Genomic DNA, 13,348 nt, shown 5'->3' with positions numbered 1-13,348 from the left:
TGTAAAACCCGGATTACTCCCCATTAATGGAGTTCTGTTAGCATTAGAAGGTTAGCTAATGTGCAAGAGGACGATCAGGTCGTATATTTAGAGAACAGCAGTCATTCATAAATCCTGAAACGGCATGTGAGCTGTAACACTAACACCGTGACTAAGCAGAAAGAAAAAAAAAACCTAACTGAGATGCAGCATTTGTTTGAAGTGAAAGGGTAGCTATGAGTTACTACAAGTACAGCCAAATCTTCGTGATAAAACTGTAAGAGATCCAAAAGTGGTACGTGTTTACAGTACAAAGTGCAACCAACTGCACGTACGGAGATCATGAACGTGTTGAATTAAGTTTTGGCTTCCAGATTAAAAACCATCATGGATTGCCTAGCAAGGAATATGGAAACAAATTAAAAGCCATTTAATTTCTAAAATTAATGTTAATATTAAAGTAAAGGGGAATAGTCTTATATATAAAGAATATTTTCCGGAGCCATATTACTGTGACTAAGATAGTGGAAATGTGGTTAAGCAACTCAGGTGGAGAGAAGATCCAGAAAGCATTGCTGTAATTTTTCTTTTCTAGGAATGATTTAAACTGTCAGTTTTTCTTGCATTTATTTTACTACTGTTCTTTGAAGCTTCAGTGGATTATCTCAGCTCCCTGTTTGGTATAATTTGTTGTTTGTAGTATACAAGTGGGAAAAGCCAAAAAAACAAACCAAAAACAAAAGGACTGGGTTTCAAACCTTATGAGTTCACTCTGGAATTCTTTGGTAGGCTTTTTTTCTCGTTTGTTTGACTTTATTTTAGGAATCGTAAATAAATAGCATTGACAAAGTTATTTAGAATATGGGAAAACATCTTACATATGACGACTAAATTGTAGGCTGATAGCTTTCCCAAAGCAAAAGCATGGTAGACTAACGTGCATTTAGTGCTACTTTTTAGATGTGCCTGTGAGGAAACAGTGGATTTTGATTGCTAGTATCCCTAGATAAAGGATAGTCCTAATAATCCAATAAAAAGAAAATCAGGAGAATGAGAGGGATACAGGGATCAGGCAGTCACTTTAATTCAAAAGGGAAAAAAAAGTATAAAATGTTCTGTGATAGGATAAAAATGGATCAGCATTTGAAACATTTACTATAATATGTACAGCAATCTACAAAACTTTTACCTTTTTATACATTATTTATTTTCATTTTGAAAGAGAAAATATTTCCTATTCCATATAAGCTCTAACTTGTACAGAGCTTCGAAATGTCTCTACTTCACCACCTCACCCTGCTGATGACTTTAGATACATCTTTTACCAACGGATGAACAGTCTAAGGAAATAGTACTGTCAACGTAATGTTTAAAAGTGATATTACCCCAATCCTTTAAGACACCCTTAAAAAAAAAAGTTTTGTCTAAATGAATTGCTCAGCTAATCAACACATTTCTCAGGTGAAAAGGTATCTCATTCTTCATACTATTTTGTGTCAGTTGAAAAAAGAAGGTTTGGTACTCAGCTCTAGCAGCACTCCTCACAGCTGCACACCCTGCCTGCACTAGCAGTAAAACTGACAGCTTTGAAAAGGGTGAACTTTTATCTTTGTGACTCTGCGATACGCGAAGATAAAGGCAGTAGCTTACGTAACTCTTGTTTGAAGAAACTTGATCCTTGCACCCACCCCTTTCATTTGACCAGTTAGCGCTTTCTCCTCACATTCAGCGGCGACCATCCGCGCTGAGCTCTTGCGACTTACCTCTGCTGCCCCAGACTCTTGCTGTGCTGCAGGTATTTGTGGGGTTTGTTTTCTTTTTTTAAAAAAAACTTTCACAGCTTTTTCTCCTGAGAAATGTAAAAGAAGTGCATGCTGAGGTCTGACTCAGCATGTTTGGGGAACTTTCATTTTGTCTACGCGCTTTTATAAAGACTGCATGCTCATTTAAACGCCATCAGGGTGCTACTTTCTTTCCTAATTCTTTGAGATGATGGTTCAGAAACCTGTTAGTTTCCCTCCTGAGGTGAGGAAGACGTCTCAGGAGGAGGACTCAGGAGAGACTGTTGAAAGTGAAGAGCCACACAGCAATATCTTTATATTTTTCTGGCTGTGGGTTCAAGATTCTGAAAACTAAAGTTATTGTTTGGTCTTCAAATAAACTCTCAAGTGCTTCCAGGTGGAGATGGTGTAACATCAAGTGCAGGGTGATGGACGTGGGTTTACAGATCCTCCTAAAAGAATAGCTTTGTTAGATGTAGGGGAAAGGATTAATTTTTATGGAATGTTTCAGTAGCATCTTACATATGGGAAAAGATACTGTTTGTTTAATGCATCCTATGGTGAATGTAGAAACACTGAAACATTTTGACTATGCTAAAGAGCTTGCAAGTCTATATGGCTTATAAAATATACAAGCCAACACTACCTCTCACAGGCTTGTGTCTGGAGCTCTTTTTCTCAGCTGCTATATCTGCATCTTTAAATATTTCTTGTTTTACATGTTGCTTTACATTTTATTGGATAATATGAAATGTTTGCAATTAAAGCCTTTAAGGATATACTGCATAGTAAGGGCATTGCCTCATTGCCTTTGTGTTTCTGGAGTTCTGAAATACAGGTTTCTTTAGCATTCAATTGCTGGTTTTGTTATATTTTCTGATTTTAGTCTAATCAAAAGGAAATAGTTTGTGAATGGAAAATTAGTTATTGACTCTTTCCTTCTATATATTTAAACTGTATTTTGTCTTGTATGCTCGTCTATTAATTCATTTTTTCCTTGTAGACTTTTTTTAAATTAGAAGTCCTATACATGAGACTGCAACATGTGAAAAAAACCCCACACCTATGGGTGGGTGTGGCTTATTTTAAAAAATAATAAAGGATTTGCGTAATTGTGCGCCCTGAGTTAATACAGCTTTCCAATAAGATACAACTTGTCTTGAATTGGTCTGTGAAAATGAAATCTCGCAGGATCTGCAACCCCAGCCCTGCTAACACTGCTTGGGATATTCTGAATTTTAAAGTCTGCAAATCCAGAACATTTTGATCCCTGGAAATCTGCACAAATCTCCTGGCTGTAGGGTTGTTTGTTTGTTTGTTTGCTTTCCTAAAGCTGTCTCTTTATTACCACAACTGTTTAAGTCCTGCTGTTTCAGAGACTGTTCAGTAACCTGCTTTTTCCCACTTCTCTCTGTGAGTGTATTTGGCATAGTCAAGTTCGAACATCCTTGTTTCTCTATTGACAAAGTTTTCTTCGATGGTACCCACAAATTATCTGTAGAGAGTTCATGTAAAACTATATCTAAATTCACTCCATGTTCTTTAATAACCAGGAGATGATCTGTGCATATTCAAATAAGCTATTTGAGTAAATTTGCAGCAATATGAAACCAGTTCACCCAGTTGGTTAACCTAAGGTTGATGGCATAAATTATTAACTTGAGACCAAGGAGTTACATAAATCTGTGTCATATTCTGCTTGTGCTTTTGACCTTTGTGAATTATTTGTTTCTTTTCACTGAAGCAAGAGTTTGTAAAAAATTAACCATACCTGACTGTTACCTTCTTGCCAAAACTTTTGCCTCAACTTAAGGAATTTTTCCTTGGAAAAAAAACAAACCAAAACAAAAAAACCCTCATGTTGAGTTTTCTTTTTTCCTGTCTTGGACTTTGAATGCATTCCTTATTTAATATTAAACAAATATAGAATTGTAGAATCATAGAATGGTTAGGGTTGGAAGGGACCTCAAAGATCATCTAGTTCCAACCCCCCTGCCATGGGCAGGGAAATCCTCCACTACACCAGGTTGCCCAAAGCCTCATCCAACCTGGCCTTGAACACCTCCAGGGATGGGGCATCCACAACTTCTCTGGGCAACCTGTTCCAGTACCTCACCACCCTCAATGTAAAGAATTTCTTTCTTATATCTAACCTAAATCTGCCCTCTTTCAGTTTAAAGCCATTGCAGGCCTCCTTTAGGTACTGAAAAGCTGCTATAAGATCATCCCGGAGCCGTCTCTTCTCCAGGCTGAACAGCCTCAACTCTCTCAGCCTGTCTTCATAGCAGAGGTGCTCCAGACCTCGGATCATCTTCGTGGCCCTCCTCTGGACTCGTTCCAGTAGCTCCATGTCCTTTGTGTGTTGGGGACTCCAGAGCTGAACACAGTATTCCAGGTGGGGTCTCACGAGAGCAGAGTAGAGGGGCAGAATCACCTCCCTTGACCTGCTGGCCACGCTCCTTTTGATGCAGCCCAGGATACGATTGGCTTTCTGGGCTGCCAGCGCACACTGCCGGTTCATGTTGAGCTTCTCATCCACCAGCACTCCCAAGTCCTTTTCCTCAGGGCTGCTCTCAATCCATTCTCCGCCCAGCCTGTACTTGTGCATGGGATTGCTGCAACCCACGTGCAGGACCTTGTACTTGGCCTTGTTGAAGTTCATGAGGTTCTCACAGGCCCACCTCTCCAGCCTGTCGAGGTGCCTCTGGTTGGCATCCGTTCCCTCCAGGGTGTCCACAACACCACACAACTTGGTGTCGTGCAAACTTGCTGAGGGTGCACTCAATCCCACTGTCCATGTCGCCAACAAAGATGTTAAATAGCACTGGTCCCAGTACCAACCCCTGAGGAATACCACTCGTCACTGGCCTCCATGTGGACATTGAACCGTTGACCACAACTCTTTGAGAGCGACCATCCAGCCAATTCCTTATCCACTGAGTGGTCCATCCATCAAAACCACGTTTTTCCAGTTTAGAGATAAGGATATCATGTGGGACAGTATCAAATGCTTTCCACAAGTCCAAATAGATGATGTCAGTTGCTCTTCCCTTATCCACCAGTGCTGTAACCCCATGGTAGAAGGCCACCAAATTAGTCAGGCACGATTTGACTTTAGTGAAGCCATATTGGCTTTAACCAATAACCACCTTATTTTCCATGTGTCTTAGCATAGTCGTTAGGAGGATCTGCTCCATGATCTTGCTGGGCGCAGAGGTGAGACTGGCCTGCAGTTCCCTGGGTCTTCCTTTTTTCCCTTTTTAAAAATGGGGGCTGTGTTTCCCCTTTTCCAGTCATTGGGAACTTCACCAGATTGCCACGACTTCTGAAATATGATGGGTAGCGGCTTAGCAACTTTATCTGCCAGTTCCTTCAGGACCTGTGGATGCACCTCTTCAGGTCCCATGGACTTGTGCACTTTCAGGTTCTTTAGATGGTCTCGAACCTGATCTCCTACAGTGGGCGATTCTTCATTCTCCCAGTCCCTGCCTTTGCCTTCCGTGACTTGGGCCATGCCACTAGAGCTCTTGCCAGTGAAGACCGAGGCAAAGAAGTCATTGAGAACCTCAGCCTTCTCCATATCCTGGGTGGCCAGGTCCTCCGTTTCCTTCCTGAGAGGGCCTACATTTTCCCTAGATCTCTTTTTATCACTGACATATCTATAGAAGCCTTTCTTGTTGCCCTTGATGTCCCTGGCCAGATTTAACTCTATCAGGGCTTTGGCTTTCCTAACCTGATCTCTGGTTACTCGGACAATTTCTCTGTATTCTTCCCAGGCTCCCTGTCCTTGCTTCCACTCCCTATAGGCTTTCTTTTTGTGCCCGAGTTGGTCCAGGAGCTCCTTATTCATCCATGTGGGCCTCCTGGTGTTCCTACCAGACTTTCTCTTTGTTGGGATGCACTGCTCCTGAGCTTGGAGGAGATGATCCTTGAATATTAACCAGCTTTCTTGTGCCCCTCTTCCCTCCAGGGCTTCATCCCATTGTACTCTAGTGAGGAGATCCCTGAAGAGGCCAAAGTCGGCTCTGCTGAAAGCCAGGGTAGTGAGCCTGCTATGCACCCTCCTTGCTTCCCTAAGTATCTTGAATTCTACCATTTCATTATTGCTGCAGCCAAGGCTGTCCTTGAGCATCACGTTCCCCACCAGCCCTTCACTGTTAGTGAGAACAAGGTCCAGCGTAGCACCTCTCCTCGTTGGTTCCTCTACCACTTGGAGAAGGAAGTTATCATCCATGCATTCCAGGAACCTCCTGGATTGCCTGTGCCTTGCTGTGTTGTCCTTCCAACAGATATCAGGGTGGTTGAAGTCACTCATGAGGACCAGGGCTCGTGAACGTGAGGCAGCTCCTATCTGTCTGTAGAGGGCCTCATCCACCCAGTCCTCCTGGTCAGGTGATCTGTAGCAGACCCCTACTACTACATCCCCTGTCCCTGCTCTGCCTTTAATCCTAACCCATAAACTCTCAGTCGGGACCTCCTTTGCCCCCAGGTGCAGCTCCATGCACTCTAGCTGGTCCTTGACATGGAGGGCAACTCCTCCTCCTCTTCTTCCCTGCCTATCCTTCCTAAAGAGCCTGTACCCTTCTATTCTGACACTCCAGTCATAGGAGTCATCCCACCACATCTCCGTGATGCCAATAAGATCATATCCCAACAGGCGCGCACATGCTTCTAAATCCTCTTCCTTATTCCCCATGCTGCGTGCATTGACATAAAGGCATGTTTTTATATGCATTGGCATAAAGGCATGTTTTATGTTTTTATACTCTGGCTTTCTCTGGTATATTTTTCTTGGTACCTTCCTTAAGTATCCTCCTTCAAAAGTCTGCAACATCTGAGACAAAAACTGTTTTAGAAAAAGGATTTCTTGATGCTGAAAAAGTCAACTATGGAATATTTTAAGCCTCTGGAGGAAAATATCACATTTAATCTAATTGTAATTATATGTTTCTACACAGAAGCTGTGTTGTTTTTTTTTTTCTTCAAAATGTTAAGTCCTGTATTAAGCCTTTACAGTCTATACAAAAGCAAGATATGCATTCCTGACAAGGACGTACACACAATGAAGAGTGAAAGAACTGGCTTCACTACTATTTATATAATTTGTAATTGTTGCCTGGCTGGTTGGTCATAACTTTATCTTTACTGTATTTCTTACTGTAGAGCATGGAAGTCCTAGTTACATACCAGGTCCCCACTGAAGAGTTCATGACATAACTCTAACAAGATTATTATTTATAAAAAACAACCCAATGGGCTTATTGACTAATGTGGCATTTTAGATCTAATAGTAATTGGTATGTTCACAATATTACTGTAATGATTCAAAAATTCAACAGTCTACGATACTGCTGTATTTGGATCTTTTTCAGTACAGTGTGCTGTGGTATTCACAACCAAACGTTTTTTGTTCTTTAGTGTCACACATGGCTAATGAATCGAGGCCCTGCCCATGTGATATTGGAGACAGGTTTGACTATGGCGGCCGTGGGCACGAAGTGCAAGTTGAGCACATCAAAGCATATGTTTGCAAACCGCCTGCCAGCACAGACAAGGCTGTGATTGTGATTCATGATATATTTGGATGGCAACTCCCAAACACCAGATACATTGCTGATATGCTAACAACTAATGGCTACATGTAAGAAATACTAATACTGTTTTAAAAGTGTCTTTTTAACAAGAAAGCTTGTTGAACCAACTATTTCCTTTTTTTATATAAACCATACAAACAGGAATAATTTCATAGGCTTCACTTACAGATTTCTGCAACCAGTTTCCTGTGTGTTAAAACAGTGTAAGAAGTCTAACAAAGCTGAGTAGTCCTACGTAACGAGTTAGTAGGTGTCGTGGGTTAGGTTGAACCACCCCCCACACACAGCCGGTCACTCCCCCTCCCCCACCTCCAGGAATGAGGGAGAGAATTAAAAGATAAATGGGAAACCCGTGGGTTGAGATAAGAACAATTTAATACAGATGATTTAATACACAGTGTAGGTGCTCACCACCCCCTCGTATGCGAAGCCCGTCTCGTCCCGAGGCTGCAATCCCGGACGAACGCGAGGCCCTGAAATAGAGAGGGGCAGAGACAGAGAAAGAGAGAGAGAAAAGAAAGAAAAACAGCAGAGCAACAGCGCAGCAAGCGCAAAAGAGCAAAAGGGCAAAAGAGCCAAAGCGCAAAAGCCCTTCTTCCCGGCTGACCCTCGCTTTTATACTGGGCATGACGCTGCGTGATATGGAATACTAATTGGCCAGTTTGGCCCTCAGTCTTAAGTTCCACCACAAATCACAAGGGGAATCGTGGCCCCCTTATCCCGCCGTGCTTCTGCACTCCGGCACACTGAAAAGTCCTTGGAGTTTCACTTCCAACCACAAACATCAACTTGCTATCAACATTCTTCTCAGAGTGAGCCTCTGAGTAAAACCAAAACACGGAGCTCTGCTAGCTGTTAAAAACTCTGTCCCAGCTAAAACTAGGACAGTAGGCAAGTACAAAAGGAAACAGAGGATACAAGATAAAACTTATTCTGCATCTTTCATTGGGTTATCAGAGTGCCTGCATGAGTCTGAAGCAATCTGCTTCCTTCCTCCCGACGTAGCATCTCTGCAACTTCACTGTTACAGTAAAATTTCCAGAATAGCTGGAAGTCATTCCATGAAGGTACTGTGTACCAGTTTGTGCCAAAGGAAGAAATAAGTTCTCAAATATGTGAAAAGCATATTGGGTATCCTCTTTCCTGTATTACTGGGCTAGCATTCTTTCTCACCCAAACGTACGTACCATGTAAACTGTAGAGGTTTTTATTAAATTCAGTAGGAAACCGCTAATGATTTTCAATTGCGGTTAACAATTTGTCAAGTTAATAATGGATTTTAACAGGGCAAAACGTATCTGGAAGTCATGCTAAGCCTTCTTCTTAGACCTGGAAAAATAATGAGGGTTGCTTGTATAGTGCTTTGATGTAGATTAAATTCTATGTGTATTCAACAAAATCAATTTTTTGTATAGTACACACAGACTTCCCTTTAATCCTTTCTCAGTATTATTTAATCAGCATAAAATGTTTTCATTTTTCTTGCAGAACCATCTGCCCAGACTTTTTCGTGGGACAAGAGGCTTGGAAACCTTCTAATGATTGGGCATCTTTCAGTGATTGGGTGAAAACTCGAGATTCCAGCAAAATAGACAAGTACAACCGTTATTCCTTGTCCAGCGATTTGCCATCCTTCTTTAGTAGCAGTTTTTGCCTCAGTAAAGGTGCAGAATTAGTTCCTAAGTTATGGGTGGGTCAAATATAGCTGGATGTCCACAAACAGAAATTTCATGCAGTTGATGGGTCAAGCTCATGGTTATGTGAGGGGTGCTTTTTGGAGAAAAGTAGAACTTTGAACAAAAATAAAAGCTGCCACTGTTTACCTGTGCAGATGGTACAAATGAAGTTAATGACTCAAAAAAAAAAAGAACCGGCAAAGGCTAGAAGATACAGCTTGCTCCTTTCACTTTGGTTTGATTCAGTTCCTGCAGGCCAGCACAACTTCCACTGGTTTCAGATAGGGTGCAAAACGTAGCCACCAAACATTATTTAACTAGGGAAAATTAGTCCTGCTCCCTATAGATTCCAGCTAGATCAAAGCATACTACTTTGCCATTCTTCTAGCCACACTTTTTTCCATTTTTATCTGACATGTAACTTAATTGCATAATGTTATGGCTGATTTTGAAACAGTTTCAAATTTGCTTCCATAGTTTCATGAAGTATTTGTCTTCCTCATGAGAGACAGTTTAGCTATAGTCACATTTGTGATAATGGGATGCTCTTGACTGGCTGTGTGTCTCTTAAACTTTTACTTATGTTAGCCTGTAAGATAACTATTGCCATTTGTGAAATTAATTGGATTGCTGTTTATAAAATCCCCTTAGGGAGCGATCTAGGAAGACTGATGATCTCCCCTGGAGTTTCCCTTATATTTTAAAAATGAGTAATAGTACACTAGTGTTGTGGGTTGACTCCAGCCAGCAGCCAAGCACCCATATATCTGCTTGCTCACTCCCCCCAAGAGGGGTGGGGGAGAAAACAGGAGGAACAAAAGCAAGAAAAATTGTGGGTTGAGACAAAGACAGTTTAATAAGTGAAGGAAAGTGAAAAAATGTGAATGATGCAAATACAGTCACTCACTACCTCCCACAAGCAGACCGATGCCCAGACAGTCTTTGAGCAGCAGCCACTTTGGAGGCCTGGGGAACAGAGCCAGAGCCTTACTTCTCTTTCATTTACATGTCTCAGAGAAGTTGATGTCGTCCTGAAGTATCTAAAGGAACAATGTGGTGCAAAGAAGATTGGTGTCATTGGGTTTTGCTGGGGTGGAGCAGCAGTACAACATCTGATGCTGAAAAATCCTCATTTAAAGACGGGGGTGTCCATCTATGGTAAGTCTCAAACGCCTATTATGTTGTAAACAGACATGACCAGAGCAGGAACTTACTCTGTAGGAGTATTACTGTAACAAAACTCAGTGAGACATCTTACGGAAGAATAATGTGGGTTTATGATACAAAAATCTTTAAGCAATTTGATTTTACATACTCATTCTCGCACTGGGATGATCATAGCCAGCAAGATCAATGTATTTGAGTGGCAGAGCCAGGATTGCTTCTGTGCAACACAGCGTACAAGGGACTCCAAGTGCCAAGGCCTCACTATGGCTCAGGTTCCTCTTGGCTAGTGATGACAAAATGGTTTCTGGACATATCTTTTAGGAGCCAGCAATTATTATGAGGTGGGTCTTTGCCTCAGTGTCTTGTTTTCCTCAGTCTGCATAAGCCTTAGGACAAGTTGCTGGCCACTGTGTGGTTTTCATTGTTTGGAGAACCCGTTTGACACACGTGTTTGTACCCTATTCCCCTGTTGGGCCAGCAGAAAAAGACACGGCAGCAGTGATATATGGCAAACCTTTTGCTATCCTGCTGTTAAGAGTGCGTGGTCTTTTGCATATGAGTCATCTGGGCTGGGGTCTACACAGGCTGCAGACCTTCAGGTCATGACATGAACAGCTTATTCCTCAGTGTTACTCCTGGCAGTGGCCTCTTGTTGCTAGTATGAACCATTTGTTTAACTCTCTGCTTTAACCCTTGTAATGAATGGGTTTATGCTACCTTTAATGTTTTTGTTATAAACCTCTGTACTTCTATATAACCCAGAGCAATTTATACTCATTTGAAGCGAAAAGAAGTTGAAGGTATTTTTCCAGAATGTTCATGGGGATTATTTTGCAGCAGTGATTTGCCAATCAGTTGTGACAATTCAACAATGCTACTTGCTAATGTTTTACTTTTCTGTCGTAATAATTTCAATAATGAAAAGAGTGACCAGGGTGGTAGCTAGTTAAATTTACCGTTACTTAAATGCAAAGATATTTGAATAGTAAAAATTACAATACCTATTTGTTGTGAATTTTTATCAGTGTAAATATGTGTACAATGAAATCCTAGCCATATATCTGTAATGATGAATATTTACAATTACCTTAAATATGGCCATGCCAGGCTAGAGGTGAGCAGCTCTGAAGTGTTCATCTTTCACAGGACCCTGTCTGTGACAGTGGTCAGAAGCAGATGCCCGAAGAAAACCACAAGAACGGGGCAAATGTAACAATTCTTCCCTGACTTTTTCAGAAAGAGCTGGTTTTTCTATCTTCAGTGACACCCCAAATCACAGGAAGTTCTCACAGCAAAAGGGGCTTTTTAGCAAAGGACATTTAATTCCGTTATAAGCTGATCAGCTCTAACTGATCAGAATGTCTTTTGTTTTGACTGTATAGCTTTGGTCGTGATTTAACCACTTTAAGTAGCATGAATCATTGTATGTGCCTCTCCTTCTTCCCTAGGAGTGATCAGGTTCTTTGATGACGGATCCAATTTGCTTCATCCAACTTTCTTCATTTTTGCTGAAAACGATGACCACATCCCGTTGGAGCAAGTGAGTTTCCCATCAGAGATATTTATCTTTTTTAATGTTTTTCATGCTTGTTTTGTGATTTTATATTTAATTAAGAGAAAATAAAAAGCTAATGTACACTTTTCTTCCTCTTTCACTAACTCTTACAGTAGTTCTACACAAATTTATGTTTATCCCCGAATCAAAAAGTTTTACAGTGACACTAAAAAAAGTTTTCTGGTTTTGTTGCAAAATATGGATGATTTATATACTATAGTTTCTAGGAGGAGAAGGACAAGAATCCAAAAAGGAAGACTCCTGTCAAGTTTAAGATAGGAGACCCTCTTTAATCATACCGATGGTGCATAAAATCAGCAGAAAGTCCTCAACTGTACCAGTGGAATCACTAGTTGCAGGAGAATTAAATAATTAAATAATTAAATAATTAAATAATTAAATAATTAATTTTCCTCTCCCACTGTCTGGCCGAGCTTCTCCTTTCTGGTACTCTTTCAACAGCCTTTCTGGGGAGCATAGGTGGAGAATGACTGAAGAAAGATGATTATCTACCAAAGGGATCAAAGAGGAAGGCACACTTTCACTGAGTGGTGGTGACTTTAGTTTTCCTGCCAAAAATGTCGGCTTTGAACTGTCAATTTTGTATCTGTGCCTCTTCCCACTCAATTTCAAATTAATTCAAATTCTTGCCCCCTTTTTTTTTTTTTTTTTTTGTGAGGTCTATCAGCAGTAACTTGTACAGGGATCACTACATGCTAACCTTCTCATGACACTGAGCAATAGCTGTTTTTACCTTGACAGATATTATTATAGTAACCCATACACTTTCTTTACAGTTGTATACAGTCTCATGACGTTCTTTTACTGGAGAAAAAAGCCTAGTTAAATAAAGAAAGTGTGGTAACAGAAGCGCATTTGGGTATAAAATTAGTAGAAGACAAGACAATGGCAAGGACACCCTGTGTCAGTCTCCCAGAAAAGTAAAAAACCAGGACAACTTGAGGACTGTAAATAAGTAACATGCTAACTCTGTACTCAGGCAACATGGACCTTTGTGTGTTACAGGTCACCCTACTGGAGCAGCAGCTTAAACAAAACTGTAAAGTTGATTATGAAGTTAAAATTTACCCTGGACAGACACATGGGTTTGTACATCGTAAAAGAGAAGATATCAATCCTCAAGATAAACCTTATATTGAGGAAGGAAGAAAGGATATGATCAACTGGCTGAATAAATATCTTTAGCTTAAATAAATGCCCACAAAATAACTCAATTGTTGTAGGAAATCAGAAAGTAATATGGACTATATGGATTAAAAAGTTCTTAAAAGCATCAAATATTTTGTAGAACTCTTTTGCAGTAACACTACTTATTTGCTCTTATTTTCTAAGTAAATGCTTAGAAAAGGCTTTTCAAATGCTGAAAGCTATAAATGTAGAAAAGATTTTTAAACTCGATCTTGTGTATCTTAAAATTATTAGAATCTGATATGGAATATTTTCTAGAATCTGAAAGTTTCACTTTTTTATATTAATGTCAATATAATAAAAAATCATTGAAACTCTGCTCACGCTTGAGAAATGCTCTTCTGAAAGCCGTATTTAGAGTTGTTGAGCTGTGAGGTTTTCAGCTCT

At 40.5% G+C, this 13,348-nt stretch overlaps 1 protein-coding gene across 1 annotated transcript; it reads left to right on the top strand.

Moving 5' to 3' along the window:
- The first annotated feature begins 7,186 nt into the window (after nucleotides 1-7,186).
- On the top strand, nucleotides 7,187-12,958 carry CMBL (carboxymethylenebutenolidase homolog). Its single transcript, XM_086609068.1, has 5 exons — nucleotides 7,187-7,401; nucleotides 8,843-8,950; nucleotides 10,046-10,188; nucleotides 11,646-11,737; nucleotides 12,779-12,958. The coding sequence occupies exons 1-5, from the start codon at nucleotides 7,187-7,189 to the stop codon at nucleotides 12,956-12,958; spliced, it is 738 nt and encodes a 245-aa protein (XP_086465194.1).
- Nucleotides 12,959-13,348: the final 390 nt, after the last annotated feature.

Source organism: Tauraco erythrolophus, chromosome 3, assembly GCF_009769465.1.
Source record: "Tauraco erythrolophus isolate bTauEry1 chromosome 3, bTauEry1.pri, whole genome shotgun sequence".
In the NCBI taxonomy this organism is placed as follows: Eukaryota; Metazoa; Chordata; class Aves; order Musophagiformes; family Musophagidae; genus Tauraco; species Tauraco erythrolophus.
This window is presented reverse-complemented; position numbering and strand designations above follow the sequence as displayed.